At 41.6% G+C, this 22971-nt stretch overlaps 1 protein-coding gene across 1 annotated transcript; it reads left to right on the top strand.

Annotated features, from left to right (window-relative positions):
* The first annotated feature begins 8610 nt into the window (after positions 1-8610).
* Positions 8611-22391, top strand: ttc14 (tetratricopeptide repeat domain 14). The gene is made up of 12 exons (XM_086268703.1): positions 8611-9191; positions 11160-11287; positions 11416-11615; positions 12160-12244; positions 12613-12742; positions 13114-13269; positions 13410-13481; positions 13621-13740; positions 14145-14267; positions 16126-16243; positions 20110-20216; positions 20343-22391. Exons 1-12 carry the CDS (start codon positions 9058-9060, stop codon positions 21313-21315), a joined length of 2346 nt encoding a protein of 781 aa, XP_086124829.1. The 5' UTR covers positions 8611-9057; the 3' UTR covers positions 21316-22391.
* Positions 22392-22971: the final 580 nt, after the last annotated feature.

Below are 22971 nucleotides of genomic sequence, written 5' to 3'. Positions count from 1 at the left end.
ATATATATATATATATATATACTCTCTTTCTTCTCTAAATGAAGAAAGAGAGAGAGAGTATGCATAGTATGCAAATGGCTAACAAACAGCCATCATAATTCATTATACAATGAGAATAGGACAAATCAACAACTGACGATGACTAATTAATATTGTGCCATACACAGTCCAAAAGATTTAGTAAGTGATAGGTTTTTAGCTTGAACCCATCCGCTGGAACGTTGAAGGCAATATAATTACACTGCAAAGCAAGACACAAGTAGGCAAAGTTCTTCATGTTTCTCGTGCACGGGAGAGAACCGGACGTTCCCTCGCCTGACCCCAGTTGCTCTCGTCCGTTCTCCCGTACCACTGTTCTTTTATTGAGGTTACATGAATATGCATAAGTTCATTAACATATGACGTCTACATACACACAAAGAGTACCTTGTGTGTGTGTGTGTGTGTGTGTGTGTGTGTGTGTGTGTGTGTGTGTGTGTGGACTGCTGATCAAAGGGTCAAACATCCTTGGTCAGGAAGAGGGTAGCCTCCCCCTCACCCTAGATGGTTCACCCTAGATAACACGGTGAGGAAGTCCTGCAGTTCATCTAAACAAAGAGCACTTAGACTAGAACAGACGCAACTACGTTAATCCTACCATAAAACAATAAGACACGGTACGACCTCTTCCCATGCTCCCAGGATGTAGGTGTGCATTCTAGTGTGGAATACACACCAAGCCTTTGCAGCCTGTTAAAGATCACACAACCTATCACTACACAATTGATTATACACCTCTAAGAATATATGGTTAAATATTTCTAAGCATAAATGACAATCAACAATACAAAACCTAACAGTAAGCTACATCAGTGTCTGTTTCCTATCATAGCCAAGTAGTTAACAAACGTAAATGGACATTTTATATATTCCTACTAATGTTAACTTGTTGTATCTCTGTTGTGGCCAGTGCTATCCTCCATGCTCTTACATGTTGGGGCAGCAGGTTGAGGGTCACAGATGCCAACAGACTAAATAAACTGATCCACAAGGCCAGTAATGTTGTGGGGATGGAGCTGGCCTCTTTTAGGGTGGTGTCTGAGAGGCAGATGTTCTCCAAGATAAGGACAATCATGGATAATACCTCCCACCCACTCCTTGACATGCTGGTCAGTCACAGGAGTACGTTCAGTAAGAGACTGAGATTACCAAAAAGCACCACGGAACGACACAGGAGGAAATCATTCCTGCCCGTGGCCCTCTCCTTGTACAATTCCTCCATCTAATACACTGTAATTGGAAGGTTGCCGGTTCGAGCCCCGGCTCGGACAGTCCCGGTCGTTGTGTCCTTGGGCAAGACACTTCACCCGTTGCCTACTGGTGGTGGTCAGAGGGCACGGTGGCGCCAGTGTCTGGCAGCCTCGCCTCTGTCAGTGCGCCCCAGGGTGGCTGTGGCTACACTGTAGCTTGCCATCACCAGTGTGTGAATGTGTATGTGAATGGGTGGATGACTGAATGTGTAAAGCGCTTTGGGGTCCTTAGGGACTAATAAAGTGCTATACAAATACAGGCCATTTACTGTAAACACTGCAATACTTACACCCTTTTTACACACGCTCTTCTCTACTTTGTAATATTCTTGTCAATTTTCTTTATATTTATTTCACCTCTGTTAATTCTTGATATTTATAATTGAGTGATCTGTATATATTAATGCTATTTCTTAAATGTGTAAAATCTGTAACAATGTATTGTTTGGAGTTTAGTCTGTTACTACTTTTAAATTTTTTTCTTGGACCAACTGTAACCCACATAATTTCCTTGGGGATTAATAAAGTGTTCTAAATATGATTCTGATTGTTTCAGGATACATGACCGGCCATTATCCAATGACACATCTGCTTTCCGGTATCTTATGCTCGTTTGTCCTCCTCTTCTTTTCTCTTTTTTCTAAACTGAGCACCTGATGGCTTTGAACGTTTCTTGTTCATCTTCCATTGTTTTTAATTTTGCACTCCTGAACACCCATCCCCTAACATGGGTTCACCACAACATTACCTAATAGACCTACACTTAGCTTACAGATTCGCTTTGTTTATTTCTGGGACTTCGCACAACCTAGGAACAAATCATGAATACATAATGGGCTTGGATTTACAACATTATGAATGAAATGTGCTCTATTTGGAAGCAGCCTGCCCCCCTCCTCTGTCGACAGGTTGTGTGTGAGACTTTAAATCAACAAACTGTAAATTATACATTTTAAATTTTTATTGATCCCCTTACCCCTAATCCTAAAGTGTATATTTATTTTCTTACTTTTTTTTTTTTTTTTTGCCTGTCCCGTTTGGCTCTTTTGCCATCAGAATTGTTGTCTAAAGGCAAAGAAAGATTCCCAACGGATTTACTTTACCAAATTGACCATCCCAGCCTTGCCGCAATGGTCCATTTGATTCACCTTTTATTGTTTATTTTATTTTCACTTACTGAATACGGGACAGACTGGACTGGGGAAAAGAAGGGGAGAAAGAAAGAGGGAAAGAGAAACAGCTGAGAAGAGGGACGGGGGAGAAGGGCAAAAAACAAAAACCAACAGAACGGGCAGAGAAAAAAAAAATGCATATATCAATCACCTGGATCACCTGCTGAGAAAAATAAAATAAAACAAGCAGAAGAGAACAAGAGTAATAGAATAAACAACATCACAATGATATATGGGAATATGACAGTAAATACTAAATATTAAACATTATTGTGCAGCACATAAGATCAACAGAACACAGTGTGCTTTGAGGTAGGAGCCAAAAAGGGTGTAGTTTGTGGGTGTGATCACCCATGTGTACACCTGTGAGCATGGACGCGCTTGTTTTTTTTTTTGTTTTTTTTTTAAAAGGTTCCTTCATGTAATGATCTGCTAGAGGGTGTGGGGGGGCCACAGCCCCGTCCTCCAGGGCATGAAGCAGGTATGGAGGAGATCAAAACTCCAGACATCCAGAGGCCCCCAGAACACAAGAGACCAAGGAAGACCAACAGAGGGGCAGCCGTGCCACTGTCCCAGAAAGAGCTGAGGAGAGTCCCAGATGAGGGCTCACTCAGCAGCCGCGGAGCAGAAGCCAGGGGGAGTTGCAGTGACGCGCCCGTGAGCTCCGCCGGCAGCCAACCGTGCCTGAGTGACCGAGCCCCAGGCCGAGAGGCCGGGGGCACCCCACCTCCGAAGTGGCCCGAGCGAGCCCCAGGCTCCAGGCCCCGATAAGCGGCCGCCAAGGAGTGAGCCGGTGTGTACCTGGACGCCCATCCCCGGACACAAAGAACCACCAACGCACCGATGTCTGAGGGAGTCCGCCACTGGCAGGGGGAGTGGTGGTAGGGGGAGATAGGCCTCCAAACCTTGGAGGGCCCGAGATGTCCCCAGAGAGGTGGCGCCTGACACCCAACCTGACATATAGACACAGACATACAGGCACACACAGACACAAACATCCATTCCCACCCTCATGCTCTCATATGCACTTACTCCACACTCAACCAACGTGGAGACAGGCATAAAGAGACGCTGTACACACGATCACACTCCCCAAGTGTACTCTACAAACCGGGTCTAGGTACCCTTGCCCCTGGAGGGGGGAACTGCACCCAGACCCAGGTGGTGTTACCCTTTTCCCTGCGGTGGGGGGAGGCAGACCGCCCCGACTCCGCAGCAGCAGGGAGGCCCCACACTCCAGACCACAGTCGGACGGCCAACTCCTCCTCCTAGCCCCCCCCGCTCCAGCAGGTCGCAGAGAACGGGGGTGAGAGAAGACTCCAAACCTCCCTCCACCCGCTCATTGTAGTGTTGATGCATGTGTGTTCTAATTTTCTTACTCTTCTTATATTTATTGTTTATGTAGCCGCTAAGACTGGTGGACCTAAATCTTCACCTCCAAGTCCGTTCACATACAGAAGGAAGGGGAGTGAGTGGGTCAGCGCTCAGGGCAAAGAAACTAAGCTGGCTTTGAACACACACCATTTATTTCCATAAAAAACAACCACAGCCAGAATCACAAATACAAGTTAAAATCCCCCGTATATACAATAAAAAGAGTGTTCTCAATACGCTAAAAACCCTGCCGGCAGAAATGGCTATACACTATTAAAACAAAGCTAAACAAATGTCTCCCATATGCTAAAATCCCCCCCATAGTCCCACAGTCCAGCCACACGTGGGCAAATTTTCCTTATCTGAAACAGGAGAGGAATTTCTCTTCCGGGATGGAAACCACACCGGCCAGAAGACCAAGGAGGGGGCTCCTGTCGCAGACCTGTCTCGTCCTGACAGCGCGTCACCGCATAGTCCCGCCTCACTCCACACCTGAACACGGCCTCCCTCGTAGCACCGCCAGATGCAGGCAGAGGGGCACCCCTGCCCTGCTGTGAATTGCGGCCATCGCCACCCACTGTTGCTGTTCCTGCCGTTAGGACTGGATCACCGAACGGCTTGTGGCACCCCACAGTCAGGCAGCAGTTCCTCTAACACATGTGCGGGCTTGCACGCCTTTCTTTTTCTCCTGCTCGCCTTTCGTGCGTCGCTCCTTTGTCTCTTCTTCTTCTTCTTCTTCTTTGTGTTTAACGGCGGTTGGCAACCAACGTAAAGGAGCATTACCGCCTCCTACCGTTCCGGAGTATGTGTCATGAAACGCTGTGTGGCAGGCAGGGATTGGACCCAAACGCAAACTCACGGGGACAGAACTTGAACTCAAAAGCACAGCTTTATTGCTGGAAAATAGAACACAAGCAATACAAAACTACACTGGGAAACGCTAATTATAACACATACCAGAAGACACGGGGAGAATCACACACAGCATGAGGGACGACGCGACACTGACTCAGAGAAACACAGGGTTTAAATACAATGGGAAGTAACGAGGGGAATGAGACACAGAAGGAGAGCACAGCTGGGAGAAATCAGAACTGACGAGACAAGGGAGCAAAGTAGGATACACTCACATGAGACACAGAACTTCAAAGTAAAACAGGAATTAGCAAAGATGCAAACTAGACTAGGGGAGACAGCAACTAAGAAACACAGAGGGCAGCTACCAAATACTCAGAGAACTAAACAGAATACAAGAACACCAAACTAAGACACTACACTAAAGAACAAGCTAGGACAACAACGAGAACTAAGAACATAATACAGAAAACTCAGAGGCACAAGAAACTCAAAACACTGGGTCACTGACCCAGGACCGTGACAGTATGGGTCAGACAGTGAGTTTACAAGCTGTATCAAAAACAAAACAAAACAACAACAAAAAATAAATAAAAAATAAAAAAAACCCTACACTCTTTCATAAACACCTATAGCCTTCAGAAACCCCACCAGTTCCCTCACCTGTGCCCTACTACCCTCCAACACACTCTTCAGATTAAAGACCCCAACACCCCGCTCCTTCAATCTATTCTGCAGAACTGACCTCTCCACATCATAACCCTTGCACCGCAGTATTACATGCTCTACTGTCTCCTCCTCCTCCTCCTGGCACACTCCACAAAGCCCCGTCTCATGTTCTCCTATCATCTGTAGTGTTTTATTTAATGCACAATGTCCCAGTCTAAGCCTGGTAATGACCACCTCATCTCTCCTACTACCCCTATACAACCTACTCTCTGCCACCTCCTTCTTAAGATGATACAATTGCCTGCCCTTACTCCCTGAATCCCACCGCTTCTGCCACTCCTGAACAACCAGCCTCCAAACAATACCTTTTGCTTCAGATCCACTGCTTGTAATCGCCATCTCAGTCCTATTAATTATTTTTTGAGGATGCACTGAAAGCATGCAGTTATCCTGGAACATTTATTTACTTTAAAATAAATATAATTTAGTTCTTACTATCCCACAAACAATGATACAGATATGACTTGTAATAACTACTTACTCTGTGCTGCATGAAAATGTCCAAGCAGTATTATCCAGCAAATAATTTTTCTTTCCATGATGGTTGTAGTTACTTCTCACTGCTCTCAGCACAGACTGTTTTTATGTCTGATTGTGCATTGTACTTAGATCATGAAATGCTCCTCCCTCCACTATTCAAAGGAATGTTTAAGGATTTGTGACAGAGACAACGTTCATAGAAACTGAAAAAAATAGGTATGTGCACGGGAAAATACATATCTGTGTAATGTAGGACAAATTCATTTTTACTTTTTAATTATTTATTAATATTATCACACACTTACACTATAGGCCTTGCAGCATCACAGGGTGACAGTCCAGTTTCAACAGTTAATGTCACTACAATCTCTACAAGTTTAACTTAGTTTGTCGTATCTGGTAGTGTCTGATTTGTAGTGTCTTCGTGATCTTATTAAGTAAAATTCTCATTCTCATTGTAGGCTATGAATGGAAGCACTCTGTAGGAGTACATCACTTAGTGTTTATGAGTCATAAGCAAAGCATTTCATTTGATTTTAATAAAGAGACAATTAATAACACAAAACAACAAATATAAATTGTTAACTGTAGATTAGAATTGTTCTTGTTGTCCACTGCACATTTTTTAATACACTTAGCTGACGGTTTTTTTTCCTTTTAAGAAATATAAATAGCTCGTGTACATAAAGTGACTTACATTGCATGTAGTAACTAAAACTTCATGAGGTAGGCAAACAGGTTTTTCATTATGTGTTGGACTTCCTCCTCAGAATAATTTTTACTGTGTGTGTGTGTGTGTGTGTGTGTGTGTGTGTGTGTGTGTGTGTGTGTGTGTGTGTGTGTGTGTGTGTGTGTGTGTGTGTGTGTGTGTGTGTGTGTGTGTGGCTGTTTTAGGGTTACAAGGTTATATAGGTTTAAGGTAAGTATGAAGGTTAGGCAATAATTTCTGATGGTTAATGTTATTGTAAGGGGCTAGGGAAAGCATTATGCCCATTCAATGTCCTGACTAAGGTGTGAAAATGAGAGCTGGTATGCTTTTCCAATGTGGAGGCACGTAAAGACGACAGGAGAGGTCTCAGTGTCTCACTCCAACTTTATTACTGGATTCACCAGAACTCCACATCCAAAAAGCGCCCAAATCTGTGAGTGGAGTCACCTGGTGGTCCGCCACAATATATACTGGTCAAAAGTTTTAGAACACCCTAATCTTTCCAGTTATTTATTGCAATTTAAGTAATCCAAGTCCAATGAATAGCTTGAAATGGTACAAGGTTAAGTAGTTAACTGCCAGAGATTAAAAAAATGTTAGGTTACCCAAAACTGAAAAATAATGTACATTTTAAAATTATACAAAAAGACCTTTTACAGGTAAAACAAAATGGGCTAACAATTTCAAGGTTTTATGCAGCAATGAAGGTTGAATAGTACTGTACTGCACAAAGTAGTGTGTCGCTACAAAAATGGTGGGAAAAGGGCAGTTAATAATGGAAGAGAGACAGACTATCATGACACTTAAAAATGTAGGTCTTTCCTACAGAGAAATTTCAAAGAAACTCAGGGTGTCAGTGACTACAGTTTCCTTCACCATCAAAAGGCACTCCGAAACTGGGGAAAACTCTGACAGGAAGAGGTCTGGAAGACCCAAAGCCGCAACTGATTCGAGGACAATTTTCTGAGAGGTAACAGCTTGCATGATAGGCTGCTCACAGGACAACAGCTTCAGGCACAGCTTAATAGTGGTTGTAGTAAGCAAGTCTCAGTTTCAACTGTGAAGAGAGTGAAGACTTTGAGCTGCAGGTTTGATAGGGCGAGTTGCAGCAAAAAAGCCATTGCTAAGATGTCACAATAAGACAATGGCCATGAAACACCGCCACTGGACTACTGAAGGCTGGAAAAAGGTATTATTATTGATGAATCAAAATTTGAAATTTTTGGTTCATCGCGCTGGATCTCTGTACTCCGCCAAGCAGGCGAAAGGATGATTCTACAATGTGTGGCATCAACTGTCAAACATAGAGGAGAGAGTGTGATGGTCTGTGGCTGTTTTACTGGATCCAGGATCAGTTTACCAGTCACTGAGTACAGGTCAGTTTTCAATTTTACATTAGTCCATTTTAAATGACCTTTGAATGCAACAGAGAATGCATAGAATGCAACAGCATTTCTGGATAATGTTAACCTGTTCTATTGTTTTGCACATGGTAGACATTTAACATACATTCACAGACATGGGGAACTGTGCTCACAGACAGGGATTTCTGAAAGTCTTTCATTCCTCAGGGGTCCTCTTATTCTCCAACATTCTGTTCAGCAATTCACAGCTAAGACACCTCTGTTCCTATATATGTCATTGGGGAACACAGAAATTTTTCCATGCTGGGTATAGTTACTTTATTTATTTTGAAAACCCTGTATACACCAAACTCTTTAGAAGTTAGTGAAATTTAAAAAAAAAATGGATTGGGCAATAAAATCAACCTTTTCTTGCTTGAAGTACACAAGGCTCACATTAAATCAGGGGTCAAATGAATTATTCTGCATAAGAAATCAAAATATCCATAAAAAAGAAAGCTGAATGTTCAAAGACTATTACAAATAGGGGCAAAATAAAATTTGCGTTAAGCGGTAAATATAAACACGAACTAAATAGCAGTTATCGCCATCGTTCCCATGTGGTTCTTGTTTCTCCCGACTGTTTCAGTGTGACACACACGGCGCATGCTCATTTGTCCATGACTCCTGGCTTACTAGTGAATTTTTTTCAGCATTAGCTAAACTTTGAATAGCTAAAACAACAATTTTCCTTGTGTTGCATGAACACCTAGTCCGTGTATGTGCAGTGCCGCAATATTGGGGCTTTTTATGAAGACAAACAAACTGCGGAAACAGTGTTAGTGCGGCTTTTTGCTGGTGGGTTTGCTAGCTAGCTAAACAACAGAGATTGGTTGTTATCTAACTTACATACATTAAAGTGGACTTCTCAGTCTTTTTTGCAAATAATTAAGCGTTTTTTAATCTTGGAAAAAATTGCAGTACTGTCTCAACCTCAAGGTAAGCTCTAAATTGTGCTGGCATGGGCATCGCTAAAAGAGTGCTCGGCCGCTTCGGTATTTTTTGACTCGTACAATAATGTGAGTTCAGTCCCGTAAAAGCAGAGAATGGACAGAGACTTGTTGAGGCAATGTCTGACGTATCATGGACAATCCCTGTTCAATACGCTGAAATGTGAACAAACGGAAAATCCAGACTTCCAAGCGGTGGTGTCTGACCTCTGCAAAGCCACGTATGAGAGGTATGTCTGAGTTTATGAGTACCACGGCAGGCAGCTGCAGAATGCCAAAAGTCATAAGTACAGACAAAATGCTAGCGCATCATTATTTTCTCTTAAAGTGTTAGACAAAGATGATATTGCATATAGGTTGTGAATTAAACGCTCTGAAAACAAAGATGAGTGAATATCACAGTCTTATCGCCAGTATAATTTTACTGTTTAAATCTCCTATTGCTCGTCCAGCAGATTTTCAGTTCATAAGCTGACATCTGCCTAGAAATGGTGACGCTAATGAGGAATTTGCAACTTTTGCTCGAAAATTCTCTGGATTTAAAATGACTTATAATTAAATTGCACAAGAAATATGCAGAAAAGGACTTCACCACACCTAACAGCTTTTGAATTTAGGTATTTTCAGTTCCATTGCCAGAGATGTCTAAAATCAAGCACCTAGACATGCAGTCTGACTTTACAGACATTTGTGAAAGAATGAGTCATTATAGGGAGCTCACTGAACACATGTGGGGTACTGCAAGACCATGCCACTCCTGCAGCAAATCAGTTTATAAAATGTCTTCACTCCCAGGTTAGGTAGGAAGCAGACCATATGAACTAGACAGGCAACAAACTTTGACAGGCAGCCATCGAGTCAAGTCACTTTGCAATTGCAATAAAAAACACACTATCAATATTTAGAACTATACATGCAATGTACACTAATAAAGAAATGCAGCCACAGATATAAAATTGCAAAAATACGTGCTATAAATGTAGCTGCACAAAGTGATGAATGACCTCTTTTACATTTCAAATCAAGAAAGTCTGACCTGCAGCAGCCCCTCCACTCTGTTTGCAGTTGTGCTGGGTGCAAATAAAATAAAATAATAATAATAATAATTATTATTATTATTTTATTTTATTTTTTTACTATTTAATTTGTAAAAATGTGTACACACACACACACACACACACACACACACACACACACACACACGTAGGAAAATATTTAGTATACACATCCAGAAATGCATACACTATTATATATTGTACATATATTTATTAGTTTCAGGTTGGCCATTCTTGTATTTTGCTCGTTTGTGTTGTTGTGTTTGCACATCTCTGTTGCTTGTGGGGCTCGCACACAAGAATTTCACTCGCATGTGCTGTGCCAGTGTGCCTGCACATGTGATGTGACAATAAAAAGTGATTTGATTTGATTTGATTTGATTGATGCAGAAGAACTAAATTCATGTGAAACCATTAATTAAACTGGGCATGCAGTGCAGTAACACTTACCAGCGATGTGGAACTTTGTGGAAGTTTGTTAATAACAAATCATATGACTTACTAAAACTTATAGTTGAAGTATATCAGTATAATTCAGCTTAGGGGGCACAGGGACTTTACTGGATGAGCTGTGAGCCCCACACTGCTCCTGAGTATTCTGTGATCAGCTGCTCATCAATTGCTGAGGCACACTGTGTCAAAAAAAAAAAATCCCCAACACTCTGCTGACCTGATTACTGCAGGGTTCCAAGTCTCTGACATTAACATCAGTACATGAAAGGCACACCATGAGCTTCATGGCATGGGTTTCCATGGCCGAGCAACACCTGTAGGTGTAATGTGTCAGTGGCGCACTACTTTTGTCCACGTAAGCATATGTTGTTTCCACACATGTTTTTCCCCCCAATCATTTGTGAATGGTGTAGTTAAACTAAAATACCATTGTATGAAAAGAGGTGCAAAAAGTACGCATCGGTTTTTGACTAGCTACTGCAGCTGTCATTGTAGAATAAAAATCAGTAGTGTAATACAATAACTCTCAATGAAGGTCTGTGAACAAAGAGCAGGAGTGTGTATTAATTCAACCTTTTTCTGTTGCATTACTTCATTTTCCTTTGCACCATTATACAAGAATTAGTTTGTCATAGGTGAATTCAGTCCAGCTGATCTTACTGATCTTTCTTTTGTTGTTGTTCTGTGCAGTAGGTGTGAAGAGCAGAGCAACCCACTTGTGGAGCAGTTCATTGCCAGGAAGGCTGACATCCTGTTCAGTCCAGTATGGAGAACCGCTGGTCTTCGAGGAGAGGAGCACGAGGAGGAGGAGGCTGTAGGTGTGTGTTGTTCATTCTTGTGCGTGTAAATGAAGATGAGTATGACTTGCACATAGGCCCTATCTGATGTTGAGAAAAGTGTCTGTATTTTGTGACACACTGCATCAGATCTGTCTTCACTCTTTCAGAGCCCTATGCAGTCATGCCACCGATGGAGGTATTCATGGAGGTGTCGTATGAGGAGAGGCGATCCATGATTTACCGGGATTTGGAAAGAGGAGACATTGTGGTGGGGAGGATCAACAACATTAGAGAATACGGCTTCTTTCTCACTCTGTTTTGCACAGCAGGAGGTCTGAAAAGAGACATTGAGGACTTAGAGTTGTCGGTAGGTCAACAAGTTCAGTTCAGTTCCTTTTGAATGTCATTGAGTTATGTCATAAATCATCACTGTAGAAGCTGAAAATTTGGGACTGTTGGCTAGTTGTTGATGAAAAACCGGCTGTGTAGCTCTGGGAATACCCGAGTGACTGCCAGTTCTTTCTTTGCGTGGAGTTTACATAAGAATACAGTCATGCTTAAAATTCATGTTATGAGTCCATGTGATGATATCTGTGCTGTAATCGTTATTTAGTCTTGTGCTTTACGGGACGTACAGGAGTGGCAGTTCCAAAAGAGTTCTGCTTTTCATCTTCATGTCTGTTGTAAAAAAAAAACCACCTGCATATTTGTCATCAAGCCACCTCAACTGAGGTATTACAAGTGAAAAAATTCCTCAACAGAAAGCTGCTTGGAGAGTTTCTGTTGTCAGACTGTAAATGGTGCAAATGTTGTGTAATTAAATTTGCTGTTCTGTCCACCTGAACTAAATCGGCCATCCACCTTGCATTTTACTATTGTTTCATAAAGGCACATCTTTCTTCACCCTTCAGGCTCTGTGTCATGTCAGAGAAATTCCCTCCACTGGCAGCCATGATGATCCCCTGGCGTACTACCAGATTGGGGACTTCATCAGAGGTTTGTGTCTAACACAACCAGAACACTGAGGTCCAGAATCATATACTGCAGTTCTTTTCAGGAGCCTTTAAAACATTTTATAACAATAGATTTATCAGACAGACAAAACCTGCATAAAGTATATTAATCTAGCTAATACCTTCATTCCACGGAAAATTGGCCTATGATAGTATCTTTTTCCATTTGAGGCTTTTTTGTGTCTCAACACAACCTATATCTTAAAGTTTTAGTCTTTTATCCTATTTTAATTTTCAGGTTTGCAGTGCAGTTATAATCATAGAAATGCTTTTTGAACTCCATAGTGCTGCTTCGCAGTACTGTAATGGGATATGTAAAGAATGATGGTCTGATCTTTTCTTATTCTGTAGCTGGAGTGAAAGATATTGATCGCTACCAGGAGAAAATCACAGTGTCGCTCCATCAGGCCTGTCTTTCTCCGAGCTTGGAGCACATCAAACTTGGTGTCATTACCAAGGAGGAGCTGCCTGTTCATTACAGGTAAAGAAACACAACACGGATTGCTGAAAGAAGAAAAACAAACCTGCTTAGCTAGTTCGAGTGAATACTGTTGCATAGCATTGCATTAAGAAATGTCACACAAGCATTTGAACTAGTGTTTCATATCAAGCTTCAGTTGATTGTAGCTGCAGCAGACCATCTGTATTCGCAGTCACTGCTCATGTAAAATGTAAAGTTTGGGGATTAAATTTTTCTTTTTTATATTCATGCTTTTTTTCAAGAATATGATGTATTTTGTTACACAAATGAGCGGGCTGATATGTAGCCTGAGCTTTAATATAAAAGCTTAATCTGATATAAATATGTATTAATGCATTAACGTGTGGTTGCAGTGACTGCTCTCTCCTTAGTCGTAGTGTTCAGGCAGCCACTGACTCCAGTGAGACATATGAGCGTATACTGACAGGTTGCCATGGATACCACAACCCCTCTGTAGTGGACTACTTGCTGGAAAAGGTGGGAATTAGTGATACCCACCCACCGTCAATGATGCGAGGACTGCAGAGGTAAACATTTAGTTGGTGCGATTACACAGTAATTCCCCTAATTTCATACAAATTTGCAAGAAGATTCATGCAATAATGGAAGTTTGGACATCTAGCAAGGCTGTTAAATAGTGTGGTGTCTGTGGTTCTTTTCTCCACAGTAAACTTTTCCAAGCAGAGGATTTTGCTTCTGCAATCAGGAAGAAACAGTCTGCATCCTGGGCCTTAAAGTGGTAATGTATTAGCTATCAACTTTGACCACAGAAAATGGATGGGATGTTGCATCATTTTGTTTTTGGACCACTTATTCCCCCTGGCTTAGACTTCACAATAATACAAACCTGACTTGTATTTGCTTGTGTGTTTTTCAAGTGTCCGTGCAGGGGTGGACCACTTCAAACATGGTCGCCATGTGGAAGCCATGAATGAATACAACAAAGCCTTGGAAATAGACATTAGTAATGTAGAAGCACTGGTGGCACGTGGAGCTCTGTGAGTCTGCTTTCAGTTCAAATGATGAGAACTGTTGTTTGTATAATTCTGTCCTTGTTTGAGATATTCCCTCGTCTTTCATGACCCTGTAAACACCTAACTGGTTTAAATTACAATAAATATATACAGTGTTTACAATAGTTTATTTATTGGATGCATCAAGACATTTTAAACGACTTTGGTAAGTTTCCTCATACCATTTCCCATACCAGAATGGAATGAGGAACAGTAATTAAGACACCACACATGGTCCTGTACTATTGTCGTAGCTCTTTGGAATGAAAAGTTGCTTTTGGCTTAGTACCTGGTAAACACACATGACACTTGTTACCGAAACCTGGCATAGTCCTGAAAATGAGATCAATCTTATCGTCTTTTTTGTGCTTCTTTCACTTTGTACACAGGTATGCTAACAAAGGCAGCATCATGAAGGCAATAACAGATTTTGAACGAGCTCTGGAGAACTGTCCTGATCACCGCAACGCCAAGAAGTATCTGTGTCAGACACTAGTGGAGAGAGGAAAACAGTAAGTACTGCTTCACTTAGTAGGCAGATGTGAAATGAGAGCTTACAGTTCAGTCGTGATCTACTAGTTGAAAGACTCAGATCAGAGAGAAGTTTAAGAATGTTAATGAGAAGCTGCCAGCTCCACCACCTTTTTCTTGTTACAGTGCACAATGGGCCTGATATGTCAGTATGCAAATACTATTGATTTTAAATCCAGGTATGAAGAGCAATGTGCAAGGTAACTACAGACAGAACAACTTTGATTTTTCCCAAGGAGGAAACGAAGCTTTCTCTGGCCTGCTCCTTTTTCCCTGTTTAACCATTTCACAGCCTGATTATGGTGCACTGCTAGTGTTTATGAATAGAAGCTGCATAGAAGGACGAAGTTAGAAAAAGGTTCACAGGCTATTCTGAAACAGGTGAGCGAGCATCAGCTCAGCTGCTTTGTTCCCGTGAAAAAGGGAGAAACATGTAAATAACATGTATTATTTTTCTTTGGCTCTCGGAGGAGGCGGATGCACTTTTTCTCCTCTCCCTTATCTTCCCTGCTAGTTCTTATGTCCTTGTCTAGTCTCGTGTCTTTTTTGTATTACTTTCCCTGGAACACTCTCTCACAGTCTGTGTCTAAAACCTAAAAGAGAATTATGGATTTGATCAACTGGTCTCTGAATGCTATTGACACCCTTTAACGAGAGGCTCGGGAGAACCCGAGTGCCCTGGAGGGACTTTCCCTGCCGGATACACGATGGACGGGTGGCAGAGGATCGTGTGCCTGGCGGGACTGTCGATCGAGGACGCTGAAGATATCTACCTATTCAGAACCATGATAACAGGGTTCTTGCTGATCGGAGCTGGCTTGGCCCGGGCTTATCGGAGAATTAAGAGAGCGGAACCGGCTGTTCAAACCTCCACAAGGCTGCCCGCTGGGATTGGAACGACAGGTGCGACTTCTCAGAAAGGGCTCACTGAAGGCAGCATGGTTAAGAGCTTGGAGGCGCTTACGACTGCAGTGAATGCTCAGAATAACACCTTTGAGCGTATGTATGTTGGATTACATCAGGAAAGAATCAACTCAGAACAACATCTCTGGGCGGAGCTGGATTACACCTCGGATCAGTTGGCTGCGCTCGTGAGGTCTCAGAATCTGCTATGTGAGCAAAAAGAGTGACAAGACCACAGAATTGACGGCTAATAACATCACGGAGAAGCTCGCAGCTATTAACGGGAGATTGAGAGACCAGTGTCGGAGTGTTAAAAAACAGCTTGAAATTCTCAATTACCATCATAACCCGGCTACCCCACAACTCCCTGATAACGACTGTGTTGAGTCTGTTCCTTCCCATTCCCTACAAGGCCACCTGGGTTGGCTGGAAGACTGTTTACTTAGCCTGGCAGGGCGAAGGACACTGTCTCAGCTGAACTATTGACATGCACACATACATATACTGATACTGATAAGCACTCACTGACGCATCACCCTCCCTACCCCGGATCCAACGCCACCTCCAACGCTTACCTCCCCCATGATGTGGACATCAGGTCAGCTGGAGGCGCAGTCGAAAGATTGTAGCGGTCCCAGATCAGATGTACACACTGGAACTCTTTCCCATGTTGCTTGTCTGTGTTTATTGTGTTATGGTGTGTTGATACCTGTGCATTCCTGTATTATCCTTTTGTGTTGCACATTTCAATGTTTTTTTTCCTCGCTACCTGGCCTGACCTGTCTCCCCAATGTGATGTTTGTATTGTATGTATGGTCGGCAAGGTCTGTCATCTTGGTTGTGGGCAAAAGACCATCTCAAGGCTATCTCATCTCATCTCATCTCATCTCATCTCTCATTATCATTTACTCAAAGGATGTTTGTTTGTGCTTGCAGGCTTGAGGAACAGGAAAAGCTAGTAACAGCTGAGGGATTGTACAGAAGAGCTCTAGCTTTAGATGGCTCAAACCCTGAGGCACAGGAAGCCCTGCACAAGATCACAGACACTATACAGGTGAGCGGACACAACATACACACACACATGCATACACACACACACATGCACGCGTGCCTGAGGGGTTCAAAAAAGTTGTCAGGTATGCAGTGTGTGTATTTTAGGCTTAACTATTAAAGCAGATACAGAAATAATGGTCCCATCAAAGTTTAATTTTAAAATGGTGTTATTTCTGTGTGACTTCAGAAAAATTAATAAAAAAGGTGGAAAAAATGAGCAGCTGCTTGTTGCTCTGACAACACAGAGAAAGGGATGGTATGAGGACAGATTAGTTTCTTGTAAAATTAGTTGACAAGTTCCCAGAACTGTATTTATGTGTGCTCTGCTTACATATGTTTAACATGTTTTTTTTAACAAATATGTGTGGCTCTGTGTACTGACCACGAGAAAACAGGCACACTAAAGTTAGCAGCTAACCGGTGACCACTGGGGACTAAGCAGCTACAGATCCAGATATTTCTGATAGCAGTAAGAATTTTTCCTTGCTCAAAAGAGGCCTTTTGGAGTGTTTACGCACATGATCACAGTAGAATTCAGTTAAAAAAAGAGTCAGTTTTAAGCCCTCGGTATACCTGCTGCATTGGTTGCTTTGTCCTACGCTGGGAATGCCACTGACAGCCACATCCCTTTCTGTTTGCTGTGGCAGTGCACGTAGCTGCTAGTATTAAATGATATCCTGAACAATAGGTGAAAAAACCTCTATATCCGCACTGACAAGGGAAGAGAAGAAGTGAAAACTGGAAGCAAAAGAATTGCTGAGGTTGTTTTTACACAAATAACTTTACATAGAAAAATGTGAGGGAAATCTGTTTGTTTTATGTAACTGAAAAAACAAAAAAACTGTCCAATATATTAGATTTTTAAATCCCCAAATATTAGTCTGGAAAATCCTCTATTGGTTGGGCTGTGCTTTTCACTCCCATCAACTTTATGAAAATGTATTACATTCAAAGACTGAAGAAAGAACTGTGAATATTACAGCATTAGTGGAAACTTGACAGGTCAATTTGAAGTAGTTGGTAAAAACGGGTGTTTGTAGTAATATTAATGAAGGCTGTGTTATATGCAGGTATTTCCCCTAATCATTGTTACTCCCCCTGTGTCCTTGTGTTAGAATGGCTGCTGTGAAAAGACTGTTGTTGACAGATTATCATAAGATTGTCTTACATGAAGCAGTGGATTAATCTGAGGCTTGTTAATTAAACACTAAACATTTGCACAACTTTAGCAGCTCAATAAATAAGGAACACCTCCTGTACCACGACAGTGTTAATTTTATACATGCAGGCCTTTGACACTCGTTCAGTGTTGACCTCTGTAACTTTTAATATAGGACATGAATTTAAAAAGGTTTACTAGTTATTAACTTGATTATCAGCAGTTTTAACTTAAGCCTTTTGTATGTAAGGTGTAGTATGCCACAACACTGAAAGGGCTAAGGTAAGTCTTTGGTAAGAAATGCATTAATAAAGGTGATTTATAATAGATTGCCTTATAAAATGTTTAATAGTGAAATGGCTCATTATAAAAGACTAACTTGTCAGGTTGTTGACAATCATAGCAAGTCATTTAATTTGCATAGCAAGACAATGAACTTTGATGGTAAAGGTAAAAATAACCTTAAATTTAGGGATAAAAATGAGGGTGAGGCATGTTGTGTGACTTTTGTTTTTTTTTTTGTTTGGGTGGGGGGGGGGACTAAAGAATGGTAAATGGCCTGTATTTGTATAGCGCTTTACTTGGTCCTAAGGATCCCAAAGCGCTTTACACTAGGGGTGGGCGATATAAACGATATATACGATAGAAAATACGATATAAATTTGACCAACGATAGAGATTTTGACTGTACCGCTCTATCGCGATAGCGCATGTTGATGACGTCATCAAGCTGCGCCTGTTTTGGTCGAAAGCATTGCAGCCATTACAACCATTATCATCTGCAAATTACACCCGGCGACAGTCATAGCAAAGAGATGAAGCACTTTTGAAATATGGGGAAAGCCAAAAACTGCGCTTCCTCCACTTCCGTAACATTGATCCATTAATGTTGAATTCTCTCGCAGCTGTTCTATTCCCATGTTGTTGCAGTATATTAATAACTAACCTCGTATTGTGGATGAATAATCTCAGTTGTTCTGACTGAAGTTTGGCCCGTGTATAGCATCCTGCTATGCGATTGCATTCGTCCCTGACCACCAGAATCCCTCACGTTAACTTTTATCGAGCGGAAAAAAAAGTTGGCGTTCATCATCCAGCTTCACTGTGCTAATGTTATGCTAACATAGCTGTGTCGCTAGCAATCAGGTAGCACAACATTATATACCAGGTAGTCCAACTTCAGTAACCCTGCAAACACCACTGCTGTTTAGTTTTCTTTCTTCATTTATGTTGGAAGTGGTAGCAGAGCTGTACGTTTGAATTAGTTTCAGAACATGGTATGTCATGTTTAGGTGGAAACTAGCGAGCTAACTTCCTGTTAACTTCTAACTCCGTTGAATTTAATAACTTCTGTTTTCATGGATGCCTGGATGTTAAACTTAATTGTTACACCTGGTAAAGCAGCAACGCTGATGATTTTATTAAAGATGAAAGAGTTTAGACTGTTTTTAACTCTGTGTTCGTTTGACTTTGGGACCTGAAGCGGACGGAGTTTTGGACCCAGATTACTCCGCAAAGCTCCTCACTACGGTAGCCGTAATGCTCTTGACAATCCATCAAGCAGTGCGGCTTACCAAAGTTGTACTAAAACATTTTTTAACAGATTTCTGCAGCCAAAATCGGTTCGAGGTCAGTAGGTCATACATAAGGCACACTCTCGATTTTTGAGAAAATTAAAGGATTTTATGTGTGCCTTATAGTGTGGAAAATACGGTATACAGAAGAAAAGAATATATCGCGATATATATCGTTATCGCACGTGCTTCAAATTATACCGCGATATGGATTTTAGGCCATATCGCCCAGCCCTACTTTACACTATACAAAGTCATCCACCCATTCACACACACATTCGCACACAGAAGGAGAGAGTGAGACAGCAAAGAGTATAACAATAAACAGTAAATGTGTGTGGGTACGCCTGGGTGCTGAAGAAAGACATGAGCTGCTGTCCATGGCGTTGAAACCAGTTTGAGCACATTTCTAAAGTGCATATTATTCATGTAGGAATGTTTTCTTTAAAAAAAAACAAAAAAATGCTATATTTAAAAAAGAAAAAATGCTTTTCTACTTTGCTCCGAGCACTGTGGTTTGTAATACTGATGAACTGTTTTGGTGTGTATGTGTGTGTTCGCAACCCTTGGACTCTGACCCTCTGCCCTCTGACCTTCTGACTGCTGCGGTCTTGTCACCTGCCTCGTGGGGGGGGGAATAATCTGCACAATGGCAACAATGACTCCTCTTCTCCTGGATACTTGTGTTCCGTGTCCCGGGTTCAAATACGGTAATGTTGAAACCTTCTCCACATAATTCTGGGACTAATACCGTTTCTTTGCACATCTCTGCTTGCACCTCTGTCCTTCCATCAATCTAAAAAAAAAATTTAAATCTACCCCCACTCTGGGATCATACCACATCATTCTCTATGGTAAATCTGTAACTCATCACACATTTCTCTTCCTGCGATCTGTTTGGTTTGTGACGGTTATGTATGCTCTACAAACCTCTTGATTTTTTTTCTTTCCCTCTCCATACATACTTGCTCTGATGCAAATGGCTGAATAAATGAATGAATGAATGATTGTTGTTTCGGGATTTTTGTGTGGTTTTGGGTCATGGCGTGTATGTCTTTGAATATGTTTCTGTGGACTTTTGGCTGCCTGCCATTGTCATGTCTCGTCTTGCCTCGCCTCACCCGGCGACTAAAGAAATCGATTCGCCTGCGAGAGGAAGCACTGGCTAAGGAACAGGTCAAAACTAAGAGTGGCCAGAGCAGTGCTGAAAAATTACGTAAGATCTTAAAAGAGGAGAAGAGGTAAGCTGACCGATTGATTTATTTACTTAAAGCTAAAAGAAAAGCCACTTCTGTTAAGGACAGCCTCATAATACCCTGTCTGTTTTAGCAGAAAAATATTATCAGTACATGTCTTCTATTTTTCAGGATGAAGAAAAAACGGAAGAGATCATCCTCCTCCTCATCCTCCACTTCTTCAAGGACATCCTCCTCCTCCACATCATCATCGTCCTCTCGCAGGCAGTCTAAAAAGAAGAAAAAGAAAAGGAGGAAATCAGAGCGTGGAAGCAAGCGCCATCGCAGGATCTCCTCAAAGGAGAGCAGGAGAAGCAACGAGGGTAAGAAAGATAGGAATGAGAAAGAGGAGGATGACGAGGTGGAGTGGTATCCCGCACCTTCCAATACCTCAGCTACTTTTCTCAACCAGGTGGGAGGCCTGGGGTTTGGATTGAGGGACGAGGAGCAGGTAGAAGGGAAGGATGCAGATGATAGAAAGAGTTTCAAGCTGTACTCGCTGTCAGCAGCTTCAGAAGAGGAAGAGTCTGACTCCTCACAGAGAGAAAGAAAGGGAAGGGACAGGGAGGAGAGCAGGACGAAGAAAACAAAGAGCAGCCTGAGCAGAAGCCCAGATAGAGAGAAGATTAGGAGCAGGAGTAGAGAAAGGAGGAATAGAAGTAGGGATGGTGACAGGAAGAAAGACAGAAGAAGCAGTGACTCCAAAAGGAGAAGTAGTTTAGATGAAAATTCCAAGCGGAAATTATCCTGCTCGTCAGGAGAGTTGGAGTATTCGGGTCGTAAATCTAGTTACCGACCTGAGCATTCTGGAAATTCCACTTCCAAACACCCAGAGAACAGGAATGACTCATCATCCAGGAACCTCTTTGAAGAGAATAGAGGCAGGCTGGAAGTTCACGGAGCAGATCAGGTGAAAAGAGAGAAGGAAAGTCGAATGGAAGAAGGTACCATTCCAGATCAAGGACACAGTAAAAAAGGAAGTGCTGGAAATCAAAATGAGCAGTGCAGCATGGGGGCCAAAAAGGACCTCCCTGCAAACCTGTTGGATATTTTTAACCAGATTGCTCAGTTTGAGAAGGAAAAAGGAGTGAAACCAAAAAAATAACAAGAGGGTATGATATCCATACAGGTGTTCGGAAAAAAGGTGAAAGTAATATTAGTACCATGAAACTACTCTCTGGACTGCATCAATACTCCTGATCTATGGCCAAATCTGTTGCTCATTGAATGTCACCAGCTATTTTTTTTTTTTTTTTTTTTAAGTTTGTCTTTTTGCAGAAAATGAGCCGTTTTACTTTGAAAGGTTGTTATTCCCTATGTCAGACTGGAGTCCTATAATAATTTCCTAGTAACTGTTTGTCAAAATGTCCTGAAATGTTCACCTTGATGGGTTCAAACAGGTTTAACACTTTAAAATAATGCTACAGTAAATTCATATTTTTAAACTGGCAAACAGTACATGTCATATCTAAGCATGAGAATATCAGATTCAGTCCATATTATTACATTATCTTCAGAAGCATCGCCTTTAGAGAATAGTGAACATTTTGACAAGCTGTTGCATAACTTTGCTCTGTAAGCTTGATGATCTGTTCTGTGACGTTCTTTTTGCTGTCAAAGAAGTTGACTGCCTTATATTTACTGCTGTGTGCCATGTTGTACATTCTTTCTGTGGCTTGTTAAACCTCTGTCCAAACAATCCTTAAGACTATACTTAGTGCAGAACTTCCAGCTGTATTCTGACTAATTGTCTCCTGTAATAAAACAAAGTCAGTTGAGTCAGTAAAGCATTTCAAATATCAAACCTGCAAGTCGTTGAAGTCCTTTTCTTCTTCTTCTTCTTCTTTTTTTTTATAGTTGTAATCCAATACATGTCTGCATGTTATCTACAGTGATGAGCACTGTGTTACAGAAATTAGATCAGGTGCAGATATAATCAATTAGATGCAGTGTTGTGGAAAAGTATTTGCCCCCTTCATGGTTTTTTTTCCTTCTACATTTATTGCACTGTAATGTTTCAGATCACCAAACAAATTTTAATATTGGACAAAGATGACCCAGGCCCATTGAATTAAGAAATCACTCAAATAGAACCTCTGACATATGCTTAAAAAATCTCAGAAAATGCAACACATCACACCACTATCTAAAGTCATTCAAGAGCATTTAAGAATCAAAGTCACTGACATTTAAAGGATTACAGACCATTGCTAAGACTTTGTTACTCAAGTGGTGAACAGTAGTGAATCTTTCCAGGAGTGGCCAGCTTACCAAAATTACAACATCAACAGCATACCCAGAACAACATCTAAAGAGATGCAGTTGTCACTTGCCTCAATTAAGGTCAGAGTTCATGATTAAACTATAAAAAAAAGGCTGGACAAAAGCCGAAGACTAAAATCACTGCTGAACAAACAGAACACAAAGGTTGATCTCACATTTGCCAGAAGACATCAAGACCTATAGGAAAACATTCTGTGGACTGATGAGACAAAAGCTGAACCTTTTAGAAGGTCTGAGTCCCGTTACAGCTGGCTCGAAAAATACGTTGGTGGTAGTGTGATGGTCTGGGGTTGCTTTGCTTCTTCAGGGTCTGGATGACTTGCTGCAATTCTGCTCTCTACCAGAAAATCTTGAAGGAGAATCTCCTACCATGAGTATGTGCCCTGGGCCTCAGGCTCACTTGGGTTAAGCAGCTGGATAATGATCTGAAACACAACAGCAAGTCCAGCAATTTAAAAAAAATAAGAATGTTTTGGCT

This window comes from Aulonocara sp. 'chitande type north' Nkhata Bay, linkage group LG17 (genome assembly GCF_057382095.1).
Source record: "Aulonocara sp. 'chitande type north' Nkhata Bay isolate Kocher_YH1m ecotype deep benthic linkage group LG17, A_spYH_male_GT1.1, whole genome shotgun sequence".
In the NCBI taxonomy this organism is placed as follows: Eukaryota; Metazoa; Chordata; class Actinopteri; order Cichliformes; family Cichlidae; genus Aulonocara; species Aulonocara sp. 'chitande type north' Nkhata Bay.
The sequence above is the reverse complement of the archived record's forward strand: the minus strand, read 5'-3'. Positions and strand labels throughout refer to the sequence as shown.